The sequence below is a fragment of the Anoplopoma fimbria genome, chromosome 7, assembly GCF_027596085.1.
Source record: "Anoplopoma fimbria isolate UVic2021 breed Golden Eagle Sablefish chromosome 7, Afim_UVic_2022, whole genome shotgun sequence".
Lineage (NCBI taxonomy): Eukaryota > Metazoa > Chordata > Actinopteri > Perciformes > Anoplopomatidae > Anoplopoma > Anoplopoma fimbria.
In genome coordinates, this window is record NC_072455.1 from 19,646,918 (window position 1) to 19,662,474 (window position 15,557).

The 15,557-nt window shown below is 43.3% G+C and overlaps 1 protein-coding gene across 1 annotated transcript; it reads right to left on the reverse strand.

Moving 5' to 3' along the window:
* Positions 1 to 15,557, reverse strand: hdlbpb (high density lipoprotein binding protein b). The gene is made up of 28 exons (XM_054601025.1): positions 15,494 to 15,557; positions 13,797 to 13,876; positions 12,562 to 12,683; positions 12,085 to 12,222; positions 11,627 to 11,842; positions 10,253 to 10,459; positions 9,816 to 10,031; positions 8,407 to 8,613; positions 8,154 to 8,261; positions 7,545 to 7,649; positions 6,612 to 6,690; positions 5,799 to 5,938; positions 5,586 to 5,690; positions 5,351 to 5,464; positions 5,176 to 5,262; positions 4,876 to 5,007; positions 4,240 to 4,458; positions 3,867 to 4,088; positions 3,495 to 3,713; positions 3,182 to 3,323; positions 2,693 to 2,820; positions 2,488 to 2,592; positions 2,128 to 2,262; positions 1,780 to 1,929; positions 1,410 to 1,589; positions 1,130 to 1,246; positions 827 to 982; positions 1 to 582 (listed from the first exon to the last, which is right to left on the reverse strand). The coding sequence occupies exons 3-28, from the start codon at positions 12,655 to 12,657 to the stop codon at positions 490 to 492; spliced, it is 3,816 nt and encodes a 1,271-aa protein (XP_054457000.1). The 5' UTR covers positions 12,658 to 12,683; positions 13,797 to 13,876; positions 15,494 to 15,557; the 3' UTR covers positions 1 to 489.

Sequence of the window (15,557 nt, forward strand, 5' to 3'; positions counted from 1 at the left end):
GAAGGCTTCAGGATATTTCCACAGTGCTCTCTGACGCCTCTTCTCTGATTTAGCAGACTCTGAAGAGTTTAAACATTTATGAGGTGAGGTGATTTTTAGGTCTGATTTTGCGCAGGAGAATGGCAGTCAGAGGTGAAAAAAGGGGGAAAGTCTTTGAAATATATTTCAGCGAGACCGGAAGGGGTGGTGAAACCCGAGACGCAGAGAAGAACAGCAAAACTATGACGAGAGCACTCCATGTTCTTTTTTTTTCTTTCAGGTGCAAGGGGGGAGGTACTATGAGGAGAGACAGATCAGAAAAAGAAGAATGGATTGTTCTCCCAGGATTCATTGTGGCTGGTTGTGGGAGGATGGTGCAAGGGTTTTACAGAGAAACAGAGACAAAGGGAGGCTGAAGAGAAGGCGAGCAGCAATTTTGATTAGAGATGTGTTTTGTCTCTTGTCATCTACTATACAGAAGTTTATTTGTTTCCCTCCAGATGAGCGGCTTCAGAACTTCTTGGGACCCCAGGCGGACGCTTGCTTCGGGGCCACGCCTGTCCCGAACGTGGGGAAGTCCTCCGCACTGCTCATGTCAGGAGCCTGGAAAAAAACAAATGGCCGCACTAATAACCCGGACGCAGTGCAAGACAATATTTTAAAGATAAAGTGCAACATTTCTAACTTCTTCTCTTATGCATCTGCATCTCCTCTTTTAAACTGACAAAGATTCAGTAAGAGATAAATACAGTAAAGGATAACTGTATTTCCCTTCGACCACTATCCCTAAAACTTCTTCATTCATAAATGAATATGAGGTAAAACAAATCAAAACAGCATGTCTAACCTTGTTCCCTGCAGCGTTCCACGGGGCGTCCCGCACAACAAAGCCCTTAGCCGGACCCCCGCTGCCATCATCCGCTCCTGCTCCCCCTCCTCCTCCATAACGAGATGGAGGCTTCATGTAAGCTGCCAACGTCTCCGTCTCAGTCACGCTGAGCATCTGAGAGAGGAGGAGAAAGGATGGAGGGAGATGAGAAAAAAGATGCTCTTCAAACTGCTTTGGCACCGATTAAACTTCTTTTTAGCTGTAGTGCCAGGAGAGAAACACTGAGATTTTGTGAGATAACTACAGTTTTTGTGAACTCACATATTCCTCTTCCAGGTTGAGCAGGTGGTCGACGGCGTTGTCCACAGTCTCAGGAAGGCCCGTCACCGTCACTTTGTCGGGCTCGTCGGAGCCTGGCTGAGGGAACCGGATATCCACCTGAACACAAGAACCAGATGAGAACATGTTAAAATAGTGTGGAAACAACAACAGGTGGAAATCAGACAAGATCTAAATATATCAATGAGAACTTTTCCCCTCCGTATTCATAGTAAAAATGTAACTGTGAACCGATGTGTAAAATTCCCAAACAACATCTAACCTTGAACTCCTCCATCAGCTTGCGGATGGCTTTGCCACGGGCTCCGATGATGCGAGCGTGGGTCCTCGGGTCCAGATGAACATCTTGGCTCACCATCTCCTGCAACTCGGCCACCAGCTGCTTGATGGCTTGACTCGCCTCCTCCACGTTCCGCTCGTACCCCAAGATCACGATCAGATCCTGGAGGAATGAGAAGTGTGTATTAACAGCTCAAGATAAAGACTTGAAGGCCACCTTGGAAAGGGAGGGGTGAGAAGAGGGGTATTCAGTTGGTTGCAATTACAACCTCAGTGCAACTAAACACTACACACCTTTAAGTGAGAAAACTATATGAAATGTTTTATATCATCATAGCAGCAATAATGCCAACACACACCTGCTGCTCGTCTCCTTTGTCGGGGAACTGGATGCTGACGTCGTGGTCTTTCCTAATCTGAGAGATGACCGCTCCTTTGCGGCCGATGATTTTGGGATGGAACTTTGGATCTACAGACATGGTCACCTTGAAACTGCGCAGGGCCTGGAAGGAGACGGGGGCAGCAAAGACAGCAAACATTTTAACAATATGATGATACGATAAATAAGCCAGGAAATGCTGTTTTGTGTGTGTGTGTGTGTGTGTGTGTGTGTGTGTGTGTGTGTGTGTGTGTGTGTGTGTGTGTGTGTGTGTGTGTGTGTGTGTGTGTGTGTGTGTGTGTGTGTGTGTGTGTGTGTGTACCCTGTCAGCCTGCTCGGCCTGCAGTTCTTTGACCCTGTCTAGCAGACCCTGTTTGGCTCGCTCCACGTTGGCCACCAGGCCCGTCACCTTGATCACATCCAGCTGTTTCTCTGGCTGTGGCACCCAGATGTTCACCTGCACACGGAAAACCACACACACAAAATGCAGTCACCTGAACATGAGTTACATTTTTAAGGTATCCCCTAAATTGCAATCCAACTTCTTCATCAACATAACTCATCGAATTTATCACAATAAATAAGCGTGTTTGCCAGCCAACGGCTTTAAAACAAAGATTTCAAGATCTGCAGTGTGAAATGTCTGATGGCCAGAAGATGGCACCAGAGAGAAGAAGCCTACCTCGTATTCCTCCATCATCTTCCTGATCCCACTGCCCTTCTGGCCAATGATGTAGCGATGCAGCTCGTAAGACACTTCAACGTCCTCCGTTATGGGAACCAGCGCCTTGAGGAGAAAACAGGAATTTTATTGAGGAAATGGATAATGGAGATGATTAAAAAACAGACAGCATCGTGTCTGTAGTTGAAGTACGAGTACCGCCTACCAGCAGTGCAGCTCTCGCCGGTTCACACTTCTCTGCACGCCCAGCGATGGTGATGATGTCACACTTGCGGGCGACAAACTCCGCCTCTGGACTGACCTCACCGTTTTCCTGTGGTGGAGCCTCCTGACCTGTAGTTTCACAATAAATAATGTATTAAAATAAAAAAATTCTTGCCTGTTTCTGGTGTATTTTCATTTCCCCTGGCTTCCACATTATGGATTCAAATATAAAGATCAACCTGCTTGACTGGCTGATAAGACAGATTAACTTGAGTGGCAATTAAATGATGAAAGGTGGTCATTTGTTCTCTAAATAAATATGATATATTCTTTTATTAACATTTCCAAAATGTGAAACCAGATGTCATAATTCCTGTACTCATAGAGCACTATTTTCCTATTTTTCTGCTTTCTTTGTGGAGGCACAAATCAACAACACCATTAGTATTGTAGCTGCAGGTTCTCTTCTGTTGTGCGTTACGTCTCTGACCTGCTGTGCCGTCGTCTCTCTCTGGGAACCTGATTTGGACCTCGTGCTCCCTGGTGATGAGCTGGATGCGGCAACCTTTCGGCCCCATGATGGCTCGGTGGTAGCGCTGAGGGATGGCCACCTCCACGCTCACCTGGGACTCCTGCTCGAGAAAAGAGGGGAGGAAGACAAGCGACAGCTGGGTAACAACGGCACCGATGGCACACAAGGACACATCATGAGTAAAGGAGGTTTACTTACATTACATTTTTATTAAGAGCGAAATGTATTAATATGAAAATACAGAGATTTTTGTTTTGAAATGAACTCTTACTAGGTCCTCAATGATCTCCTGGATGCGTTTCTTGGCGGCCTCCACGCAGTCTTTGGCTCCCTTCAGAGTGACCCGCTGACTGTTTGCTCCCGTTCGAGGGAAGCTCACGGCCACACCGCCGTACTCCTCAGCCAGCTCTCGCAGCACCTGGCCTCTCCGACACACAAAGTGGCGGTGGTGGCGAACGTCTACGACCATGCTGTCCTCCACCACGTCGTCCTGGGGAGGGAGAGACAACAGTAACGTAGTGAGTGGAAGGCACTTTAGTACAGAAAAGGGATGGTTAAGAATATGACACTGAATATTTGGAGAGGCTCTGGTTTTTTTTCTGTCTGTTTTTGGAGGATATTTTTAGCATTTCCGATTTATTACCAGGTTTTTGACGAGACATTCCAGCTCCTTCTGTGCCTGACGAACGGCTTCCTCCTTCCCTACAATGGTGATCAGTTCCTGCTCGTTATCATCCGGCGACGGGAAGATGATGCGGGCCCCCGTTTTGTCCCGCACACGCCGAATATTGGCCCCTCCACGGCCGATAAGGAATTTATGGTACTCTGGCTTTGCCTGAAGCTCAGCTGTGAAGTTGTTGACTTGCTGTGAATGACAAAGAACAGGAAAGGATGTAAGTACTTGACCTCCCTTCCCTTCCTCTCCATGGTTACTCACTTCTCTGTCCTTTTAAGTCACCTCTTGTGTTCATTAACTCTTTGTTCTCTTTCTTCAAACTTTTCTTTTCCACACCCACCTTCTCTTCAGCCAGCTGCAGCAGCTGTTTCTTGGCCTTCTCCACCTCACCGACGGGCCCTCTGATGGTGACCTTGTCCGAGCCGGAGCCCTCGGAGGGAAAGTGGATGTGGACACCGCCGCAGTCCTCCATGATGGAGCGCACGAGGCAGCCCTTGGAGCCGATCAGAGAGTTGTGCAGCCTGGCAGGGATGGCGACCTCCGTCTCCTTAATATTAGCCTTAAGAACAGAGAAATGTGAGCCAGGGAGATATTGAGGTACAGCTGCATTTGCAGCATTTTGTCTTATCTGGACTTCTTTGGCAAGGGCCTGAATGTAACATACGTTCATCTATATGTAAAAGTCCCACACTCCAGCTTTAACTTTGGGTCCTAAAACTAAAATTAAGGTTGTAATTTTTGGTTGTATTTGACTCAAAATGTAACTGTGTTATTATTTACATTATTACTATTATTTAGGCATTTTCTGCCTTTACTAGAAAGCAAGAGTTTAAATAGGGCAGGAAATGAGGCAGACAGAATGCAACAAAGGTAACCGGAGACAATTCAAGGCATGAAGGAAGGTAAAAAAAATCTATTTCTGACCAAAAACCATGGAAGCTGCAACAAATGATAAAAACAGTCTTGCATCTCTCACCAGTTCTCTCTGGATGGCGAGGATTCGATCTCTGGCTGCGTCACAGTTGCTCTTCTTGCCTGTGATGACGATCATCTCAGAGTTACTGTTCTCTGTCGGCAGGTCGATCTTGGTGTTGGTCTCTTCACGGATCTGGTGGCATCAACAACATCTGTCATTTTGTCCCTTTAACATCATTTAAAATGTATTGTGGCAACAGTTTACATAAGGATTTCAGCAAAGAATGTACAGGTTTCAATATAGTATAAAAAATACAAATCTTGAATTGAAATGAATGCAGAGTGCACTTCAATGTCTCACCTTTTTGATGTTGGCGCCGCCCTTACCAATTATGTTTTTGTGAAATTGCTTAAAGATGGGAACGGAGAGCGAGAAGCTATTCTCAATCTGTAAAAGAAAAGAAAGCTGCTGTGAAGTCAAGTCTAGAGGGACAGAATCAAGTGAAGAGTCAAAGATAGAACCAGATGGGTCGTACCAGGTCGGCAATGATTTTCTGGAGGAACTTTCCACATTTCTCCACCTCGTTCTTCGGCCCTCTCAGCTGGACAATATCACTCTTCTGCGCTGGGTCAGGGAAATTGATAATGACCTGGAAGCAGATGAGATAATACTTGTCAAATTAAATTAGAACTGTGTCAAAACTAATTATTTCACAATGATAAATATAAATGGTGAGATAAAGGGCAGTAAGGCTCAGAGAAAATGTTCACCTCAGGGAACTTGTCTCGGACTTCTTTAATCTTTTCTCCCTTCTGCCCGATGATTGTCCGATGGAACTTCTGCTCCACGATCAGGTCTTTGGTGCGCTCGTTTTCCTGGATATTGGGGATAATAGTGTGAGCAGGCCACTTTGAGTCTCTGTACAGACCTTTTTTTTTGTTTATGCCGACCAGCAGAATGGTAAACTTTGACCCCATGCTCACCATTCTCTGGACCATCTCAATGAGCTCTCTGCGTGCCAGTTGGACCCCTTTAGGGTCTCCTTCGATCCGGACCAGGCCACTTCGCTCAGAGTCCTGGGGGATCCGTACCGACACTTTGTACTGCTCCTTGATCCGATTGACTGTCGTTAGTGGATGGATGGTGCGACAGAAGGGCGAAAATAATTAGATGAAGGGGTTGTGTTTTCAAAGTTTTTCACTCAAATCTGCATTAAAAAAAAATCAACTACAGGCATAAAAGGCGGCTGTAAAGAGGATGTAGGTTTGTCTGTCATTTTTATGGTGGAAAAAAGTATCCAAACTGTTCACAGAAACTTGCCACAACCTTCCTGCATCATAATCCATTTATTCGCTTTACTCTGCAGTCTTTTTACGGCTACTTTTCAAGCCCTTAAGATTGTAATACTACACATTTTAAATATCTTTTCAGTGCATGCCAATTTGTGTGTCAAGACCCACGTAGAAATTGTCAGACTTTGTCATAATATGATCATTAAAACAGACATGCAACATAAGTATAACACAAAGTTCATCATGGTGCATGATGGAAACCACAACTTGAGGCAGGGTTTCTTAACTGGCTGTCCCAATCTATCATTGGACAACCAAACAAGTAATTTGCAGAAGATGTGATGCTTCTGACTAAAAGAGTAAAACCAAAAAAGTGGTTAAATTTCCTGAGTTAGTGGCTTCAAAAAAATGGAAAATGAAAAGGCTGATCCCACTGGCTTTGAACTCTAAACCCCAGAAGTGCTGATGTGTTTTTTCTGCTGAGGTCAACAGAAGTGTACTCACTGTTGGCTCCGTTCTTTCCGATGAGGTGTCTGTGGAAACGCTGATCTATGATGACTTCAGTGTAGTCCATCCTCACCAGCTGGACACAGAGGGGACAGAGGGAGATGTATGACTAAATGTGTTCCATGAGCTACAGTACTGAACCCAAACTAATCTGTATCTATTTTGAGTCTTTATCTGTATGTCTTTCTAAGTGTCTTTACTCTAAGAGTGAACAGGAGTGAACTTCTAACAGCAATGCTTCATGTCATTTTGGGTAAGAATGTGAACCACCTTGAATTAGTTAAATAAGAAATAATATCGGGAGCATTTCACTGAGTTTTGAGCCAAGACTGCTCCTCTTCTTGTTATAAATATTCCAATGAAGGGCTGCAACTAGAGATTTTTTTCATTATAGATTCATCTGTAAATTATTTTCTCGACTATCTGATTCATGGTTCAAGGTCTTTTTATTTTCTAAATGGTGAAAAATGCAAATCACAATTTCTTAAAGCCCAAGGTGAAGTCTTTAACATGCTTGTTTTGTCTGGCAAAAAGTTAAAAACAACAATTTTACAAATATATAAAACACACAAAAAAGGAAATCCTAACACTTGAACAGCATCCAGTGACTTAAAACAAACATCAATTGACTGATCGATTAGTTAACTGATCATTTAAGATCTATTAAATATATATATATATATATTATATATATATATATATATATATATATATATATATACATCAAGCTTCCTGCAATTTTGTTGAAAAACGCTCATGATTTTAGTATTGCGAGTGTGTGTCATTTTGTGTGTGTGTTTTGTGTTTGTGTTTGTGTGTGTGTGTGTGTGTGTGTGTGTGTGTGTGTGTGTGTGTGTGTGTGTGTGTGTGTGTGTGTGTGTGTGTGTGTGTGTGTGTGTGTGTGTGTGAGTGTGTGTTCCGATTACTCACCAGGTCCTTGATGATCTCTTGTATCTGGGTCTGAGCCTGTTCCACCTCCTCTGTCGGCCCCTCCAGACTGATGCGCTCCTCACCGTCAGTGAACTCTATGTGAACCTACGCAAACAAACACACACGCACAGATAAAGATGCAGTGTGACTTCTCCTGACCCACCCTGTGTTAATTCTCCCTAGTGTCACAGCAAATAAAACACATCTCAGTCTATTACAAGAGTCCTCTGCCATGCTGCTGTCCCTTCTAAATGTCCCCTCCTTCTTCACCTCCTGCTGACCACCCTCCTCCTCCCATACACTAGGTGTCCTGTTGCTTGTGGTTGTCTGTTGCAGGTGCTAATTGGAGGGTCATCAGCTGGATGAGCGACGCCTGAGCCGGTGTTGCTCTGACCGTTAATACCTCCTTCAATCAGCAGCATCGCTCTCTGGGGGACAAGATCCTTTCTGCCACTGTTCCTTTGGTTTATATTCTGCTTCTTCCTATACACTGCCACACACACCCATAGATGGTAGGGCTGTGACAACTATTATTCTGTCATTTTGTTGGAGCAGACCGTGTTTTGTGTCCCCGGTTTCTAACCCCGATCATCTCTCTCCTTAGCTTACCCGTGGCAGCTGCTGTGTGATCCGCCCGATGTTCTGTCCTTTCTTGCCGATGATGAAGCGATGCAGCCAGGCCGGAGCGGTCACCTCCACCACCATCACACTCTTCGCCTGCAGAGGGACAAAAGGGTTGCAAGTTAAAAGATGATTGACATTCACAACCTCACTGAAATCTCTAAATAGCTGGCTGGAAATCAAAGCTGCACCAACATATTTTATTGGGACTTGCACTCTCAACCTCCCCTCTCCTCCTCACCTTTGCGTACACCTGTGTGAGCGCCGGTCCCAGCTTGTCAGGCTCCCCTCTGAGGATGATGGTCTCCGAGCCAGAGTCCAGAGGAGGCATCTCCACCGACACCCCCGTGGTCTCCAGGATCTCCTGCAGGGTGTTGCCCTTTGGACCTATGATGTACTTATGCTGAGACTTCTTCACCTCCACGGAGATGGTGGTCGTCTTCCTCTTCTGCAGGGAGGATGAGGAGAAGATTAGAATTGATGAGTGAGTGGCACGTAAAAAGAAGACGGCCGTGAGAGGAAGGACAGCGGGAGGAAGTGGGTAAATTAAGGAGCACATTGAGGGATTGATGGGACCACAACAGGAGACAGAGAGGGGAATGACAGACAGGAAACCGGAAGGACAAAGCAGACGAAAGTTGAAATGAGTAGGACTGAGCGACAGTGAGACAAAAGGAAATAAGCTGCCAAAAGGTGAGCAGAGAGGGAGAGGAGAGTGATTCAAAGCAAGAGAATATATTTGTTTTTGCCTCTCATGCATATGCACTAAATGACATTAGCATTCTCATCCTGTTGTTCTCTGGTGAAATCCAATTTTCTCTCCACATTATCTCCGGCCCTGCCTATCGCCAGCATTCATCTAGCACACACGCTTCCTCACCGTGTGTCATCAATCTACTGTGTGTGTGGTAGAAAATAAAACACCACTGATAAAAACTTCCTTATTACAAAAACACAGTGAACATTGTTATTGCAGATGAGGTTTAAGATCCAGGCAGTGGAGTGAAAAAGTGGTTTAAGTGTAGACTGTCATGAAAACAGACGACCACAAAGTTAATATCTGCAATTCTGTGTCTTGCAATAAAGTCTCATCTGGGCAAGTCTAGCACAGACTAAAAATGGGCATAAATTGAAAACTGAAAAAATCCACAAAGGTGTGAATGATCTGAGAACAAGAGCCGTTGTGGATTCTTAATTTACTATCACGGTAGAATTAATATCGCTTAAGCAGATAAATAGATTAAAAAACTGAATCAAATTGCAGCGAAAAGGAATTCGAAAGGTGAAAAACAACAAACCGCAAATAGACAATGGAGTCAGATAAATTATAATAATATAATTATAAGACAGTATATTTATTATTTATTTTACAAGGTAATTAAGTTAGTTATATAGTTTAAGGACACTGAGTGAAATGATCAATCAACTATCAACTTTATTTTTAATCCAGATGTCACAAAATAAATTGTATTTAAAGGTTTTTAGGAATTCATAGACAGTAGAAATAGAGGGAAGAGAGAGGTGTATGCTATGAAACAAAAGGTCCCCGACTGGAATGTGAATTTTTTCACAAATAAATTCTTAAGTCAAACAGCTGAGTTAGTTAGAGCTCTATGTTCGCTATAAACTTTTCTTTTTGATCCAACACACCTTGTCATCATAGATGGCTCGGATGCGGCTGAGCGCCAGGGCGACGGCCTCCTTCTCCCCGGTGATGACGATCTCGTCCTTGGGCAGGCTGGGTGGAGGGATGCTGATGCGAGCGCCCGTCTCCTGGCTCAGCTCCTGCACCAGCCGGTTGTGGGCGCCTGCGATGAAGGGGTGGAAGGCCTTCTCCAGGGACAGACGCTCCACCGCACGCTTGTCCTGTTGATGAGGTTAGCGTGAGTGGAAGGAGGAGGGGGGGAGTCGGCAAACAGAAGAGTCGACCAATATGTAAATAAAGTCTGATATGATTAGATAGGGAATAAAGTAAAATATCAAAAAGATATTCAGCGGCACCAATGTCTTCAGCTCTTAATAGCTGGGTGTTAGCCAATTAAAATAGCTTTTTTTAAGGCCTCCATGTTCAAACCCCCACAGCTCACCTGTTCAGCAGAGATCAGAAGTATTTCATGGCGAGCCTTCTCGATGCCTTCCTTGGTGCCAGTGATGCGGATGTTGGTGCTGGGGTCGTCGGGACGCGGAATAGCGATCTTGGTGGCGGTCTTCAGCTCCAGCTCCTGCAGCTTCTCACCGTTCTTACCGATGACAAAACGATGGTGCTCCTTGGGGATGGCGACCGTAGCTGAAGCCTGGGAGGAGAGGGAGAAAGTCTTATTCAGACTTGAACAGGAAAACCGAACTTCTTTCATTAGCATATAGTCGATCTTAAAAGGTCAGAAATATCGATAACCGTATAGAATTGTTGATGTAGCTGCTGAGGTTTCAACATTTCCGTGATATCAATAGTTTCTCACATTTCTAGTTTACCATGACTTTAATTTTCAGTAACAATGGAATATTTGAGTTTTCAGTAGGTAAACAAAAACAAAAGCATTTGACCTTGCGAAGAGGAGGGATTGTTTTTCTGCACTCTTTTATCAATAACTGCAGTTCAGCTCTATGCGTGGACCTCAGTGCACCAAGTGAAGTGGAAATCAGCATGTTTACTGCTGAGGCCCAGAAAGGCCACCCTCGGGAGCTGACGGTCGTTTTTCAGCTCAACTTTCTGTCCTAAAGCGGCCTGCCTGCACAGATAGGATTGTTCAAGCTGCTGCTAGAACAAACTCTCCTTATATAATTTTGTGAGGATGTAAAAAGAGCAAACACCAATAAAAGTAACAGATGTCACACTTTTAATGTCACATTAAAACCTCTGATCCCATCCACCAGTTTAAGTGATGTGAGTCGTTGTTCTTCCTCAAAGAAACATCTGTTACTCAGTGGCATTTTACCAACAGTATTCACCATTAAGACAAAACCCTTTTTATATCTCAGTCACTTAAAGATGGACTTGGTGAGGTTCCAAAATACAGGAACGTGTAATCCCTAAAAACACAAATTATTCATCACTAGCACACAATGTGTTTGCACCAATATATCATCACTCAATGTATCAATGAAGAAGAAGTTAAAATGAAAGAACTCATTTCAATCAAGGTGATTATCTCATGACTGTACAGCTGTGTTACAAAGCTTACAGATTAAATCACAACGTGCAAAAGTAACTAAGTTTATCCATTTTATTCTGTGTCTTTAGGAAATTTGTTGCATTATTGGTAAAATTATTTTAATTTGCAACAATGCTCTTGACAAATGCATTGATGCTTTAGACTGCTTCATTTTTATTAAGCCAAAGAAAGGCAATATTCTCAATAGATCTAGTCAAGAAAACACCCCCACAATGCACTTAGTATCCCGCAACCCAACAGTTTAAACATATAACAAAATATCAGCACAAACAACTGAGGTGAATTTACCTGCGTCTGCAGACGAGCTACGATTTCCTTGCGAGCCTTCATGACAGAGTCCAGTTTGCCGGTGACCATGATGGACAGGCCCTGGTCTTTGGCCAGGGACAGCTCAATGTGGGCCCCCGTCCGCTGCATGATGTCCAAGCACACTTTGGCCTCCTCGCCTTCCCCGAACTGGCTGTTGTCCTTGTAGCGTCGCTCCTCCAGGGGCACGTGGAACACCTACACACAGAGAGCGGGTCAGAGGGGAAGGTTCAAATTTCAGTCAACCTGTCTCATTTGCTTATTTTCCCATGACTGGTGCTTCTTATCGACCGCTCGTGTCGCTTGTGGCCAAATTTAGTTATTGTCAGAAAGATTTCTAAAGAGCAGAGGAATGAAAGACAGACATTGAAGTATAGTATTTTTGCATTTCATTTTTTTGCATGAATGTCAAAACAGTATGTAGTCAGTGGCTGCCTGACCTGGGTGATGACGGAGGCTTTGATGGGCCTGATCTTGCTCCCCCACGCCGAAACTGGCTCCCCAGTCTTTTCCCCTGGTGCCCCCTTCTCCGGCAGCGGAGGGAAGGCCTCCAGGTAGGTAGGGATGTAGGCCTCGTCCTCTGGGACGCAGCCTGGCCCACAGAGACAAAGAAAAATAAGGCAAGGGTGAAGGTAAGGATGGAAAAAAGAAAACAGAATGCATGAGTGGATGGATAGAGGAGGATTATTACAAATTAAGGAGCAATTAGTATGGAGGGTAGTTTATCTGTATACAGACAGATGAAAACTTTCAACCTCAGAAAAAAAACATTCATAAATGATCATGTATAGTACAAAGAAAGTGAGATCGCACAGCAAAGGTAAGGAGGGGAAATCTAAATGTTTTTACTCAAGTGGCTAACTAGCTTGGGCTACTGAGGTAAAAGCCTTCTAATAAGTAAAAAAAAACAGGTAAACAGATGACAGGTGGATGTTACCCGTCATATCCTGGTCCTTCAGGCCACTGCGATGCTCCGCAAAGCTTTCCGGGGTCAACACTGCCACTGAGCTCATGGTTCAAGACGTATTCCGCTATTCCACTAAGACAGAGAGGTGGGAAGTATGGAGTAATAATCGTTATGATAAATCAAACCTTAGAATCTCTGAGATGGAAAGTTGTTGACAAGAATGATAAAATGTTAATGATGAAGTTTTATTATAAAGTACTAACTGGACGATCTGACTGCAGAGAGCCATCAGAAATACAGTAACCTGTTTTAAACTGTGTCTCTTGAATTGTTCTTCCTCCCTACTTTCATTGTACTGTTGTTTATTCTCTTTTATTGCTTTCCACAAACCCCAGAAGATTTACTTCACTGCACCGATGCTGTTCTTTACACCTGGGATGCTCCAATTAGCAGTTTGCACGCCTCAGACAAACACACGGTGCCACATAGCCTCAGGGACCGGGTTATCACAAGTCGGACACTAAGAGCCGTCTCAGTCTAAAAACAACTGCGGCTGACATTCCTCGTGAATCAGAACCGCGGGATCTTGTCAACAGTGGGTCTTCTCAGGGCATTTTTAAAAAAAATGCATAATCCAAAGACTACAAATCATTGAACTGCTCCTCTGACTATGCATGTTAGACCATCTTTGTAAACACAGACACAGTGATTTAGGGAGGATATTACATTTTATAGCTGGTGCAGCCATAAAATAAAAATCATTCAAATGCTAAAAACCACACATTAACGAGAACCTCATAAAAATGTTCTGTAATTAAGTTGAGGGGGTAAATCAGGTTTTGTCTCTTACATTTCTTGCTTGTATTTCTTGTTTGTACCTTTAAGATAATGTCACGATCCAAAATAACAGTTGTTTTCATTCATGGGAAACACAATTTTTTACTTAATATTTTTGCTTTAATATCTTTAACAACCAAGGTGTTTTTCTCCCTAACAAACAGGTATGCAAATCCATCCTGTCTGGTGTCACTGTGTGCACCCTATTTGTAATTTGATCATAACGGTCATGTGAAATCTGTCCCTGCTGGTAAAGACACTGCTAATCTCTTATAAAAGCCATGAAAATGTAGCTACACTATAAATGGTACAAGATGCAACTCGAGGAGAAAAAGTCTTGAAGATGAGAATAACAACAGCAGCTTGTGTATTGTATAATAGTACTGTATAAAGTGAGCCCAGGCTTACCTGCAAAAGGTCAATTGCCAGAGAGTCCGTCCAGTTAGTGGTTACCGTAGGCGCTTCAGTGCGAGTGTGTGTTTCAGCTCCTGGGTGCACAGGAGGAGAAATAAAAAGACTGAAAGCAAACACTGTAAATCAAAAAGGTATACTGCACGGAGGCTGGGTTAATACTGTGAACACCCACACTGCACTGCACCTTACTCCGTCTGGATCTGATTCACTCCCCTCCCATCTCTACATCTCTCTGCTCATCTTCCCACCTTTATAGTTTCACAAAATCAATGATCCAGGGACACTAACATTTGCTTTACAGCTTAAAGTTTGGGAAAACGTGTATAAAATGTTACACAAGAAATGTGAAATATGTCCATTTGATGGAATTGTGCAGCCAAAAAAAAACACATGGTGTCTAGATTTTAAATATTTCCCTCAGTGAAAACATCCTACAGCTTCAGCGAAAAGCTGAAACATGCAGTGAGAGAATATATATATACGTTACTGTCAAAGATTAAGGAAGATGATTTTAACAACTTAAAAGCTATTTATCTGAAACAAGAAGAATATCGGTTTGTTAAGGGGAAGTGGTAGAATACAACTAACCACAATTACTGACGTACTAAACATACATTTCCATTTAATGTTACTTCTGACTGCAATTCATTTCAGAGGCAAATATTTCACTCCATGTGCAGTTATTTGACAGCACTAGTTTGTTTGCATTAATAAGATTTTCCATACATAAACCAAAAAGAGCTTATGAAATATGATGCATATTTACATCTTTATAAAACGTATGTTACTAAACAGCAAATATAGAAGCTAGAATGAGCTCCACCTTAACCAAATACTACAGTAAACGGTATAGTTAAGTACAGTAAGTAGTAGTAAGATACTTACACATTCATTTCAGCAATATCAATTAATGCACTTATAACATTATGTAACTGACTGAGATCATTGTCTCACATAATGAATCATTGTACTTCCTCTTCTTAATGTATATATTACTATTAATGCTAAGGAACATTTTCATAAATTGCAGCACAGCATCATTTTACATTAGGGTTATCGCTATGTCTTATTGAAGGAACGTTTGTTAACGGGTTAAATAATAAGGAAACGTTAAGACCAAAATGAAAGGAACAAAGAGGCACCTTGCAACACAGATCAACGCGCACTGAGCTGCAGCTTTGAGCAGAAACACCACAGTTAACAAGAGATAAATAAGATATATATATATATAACGGTGAAATGAATGCAGCCGTGCACCATGCACCGTGCACAGCTCCACCAAATGCATCTCCCTCTTGCAGACCAGGGTCTGTACTTGTGTCTTGAGGATGCACGGCCGGTCCTGATAGCTGGAGGGCTGCAGCAACCTCTGCAGAAATGCAATGTTAAAAGGGTTGTTTTTTTTAATTTAAACAACAGTAACCCGGGTTTGCAAAGCTAACACTGTGCTCCGACCTCAGCCGGGGATGATTAAGCAAGGACTTTCTGATAATCGGCTAAAAAACAAGCCAGGCGGACGGATCAGCAGCTCTGCAGCTCCGGGGTGAGCGCACCCTGCTCACCCGGCTCACCCTGCATGTTTCTCGGGTGTAGCAGAACCGGCTCCCCTCGCTGGTGAAACATAAAGTCTATTTATCACTTATTTAAATAAACAGATTAAAAAAAAAATGAAATAAATGCATGGTTCCTACCTTTCAGAGAGAAAATATAGCGGAGGGTGCGCGTCTGACAGGTGATGGTGTAAACACGCATGTG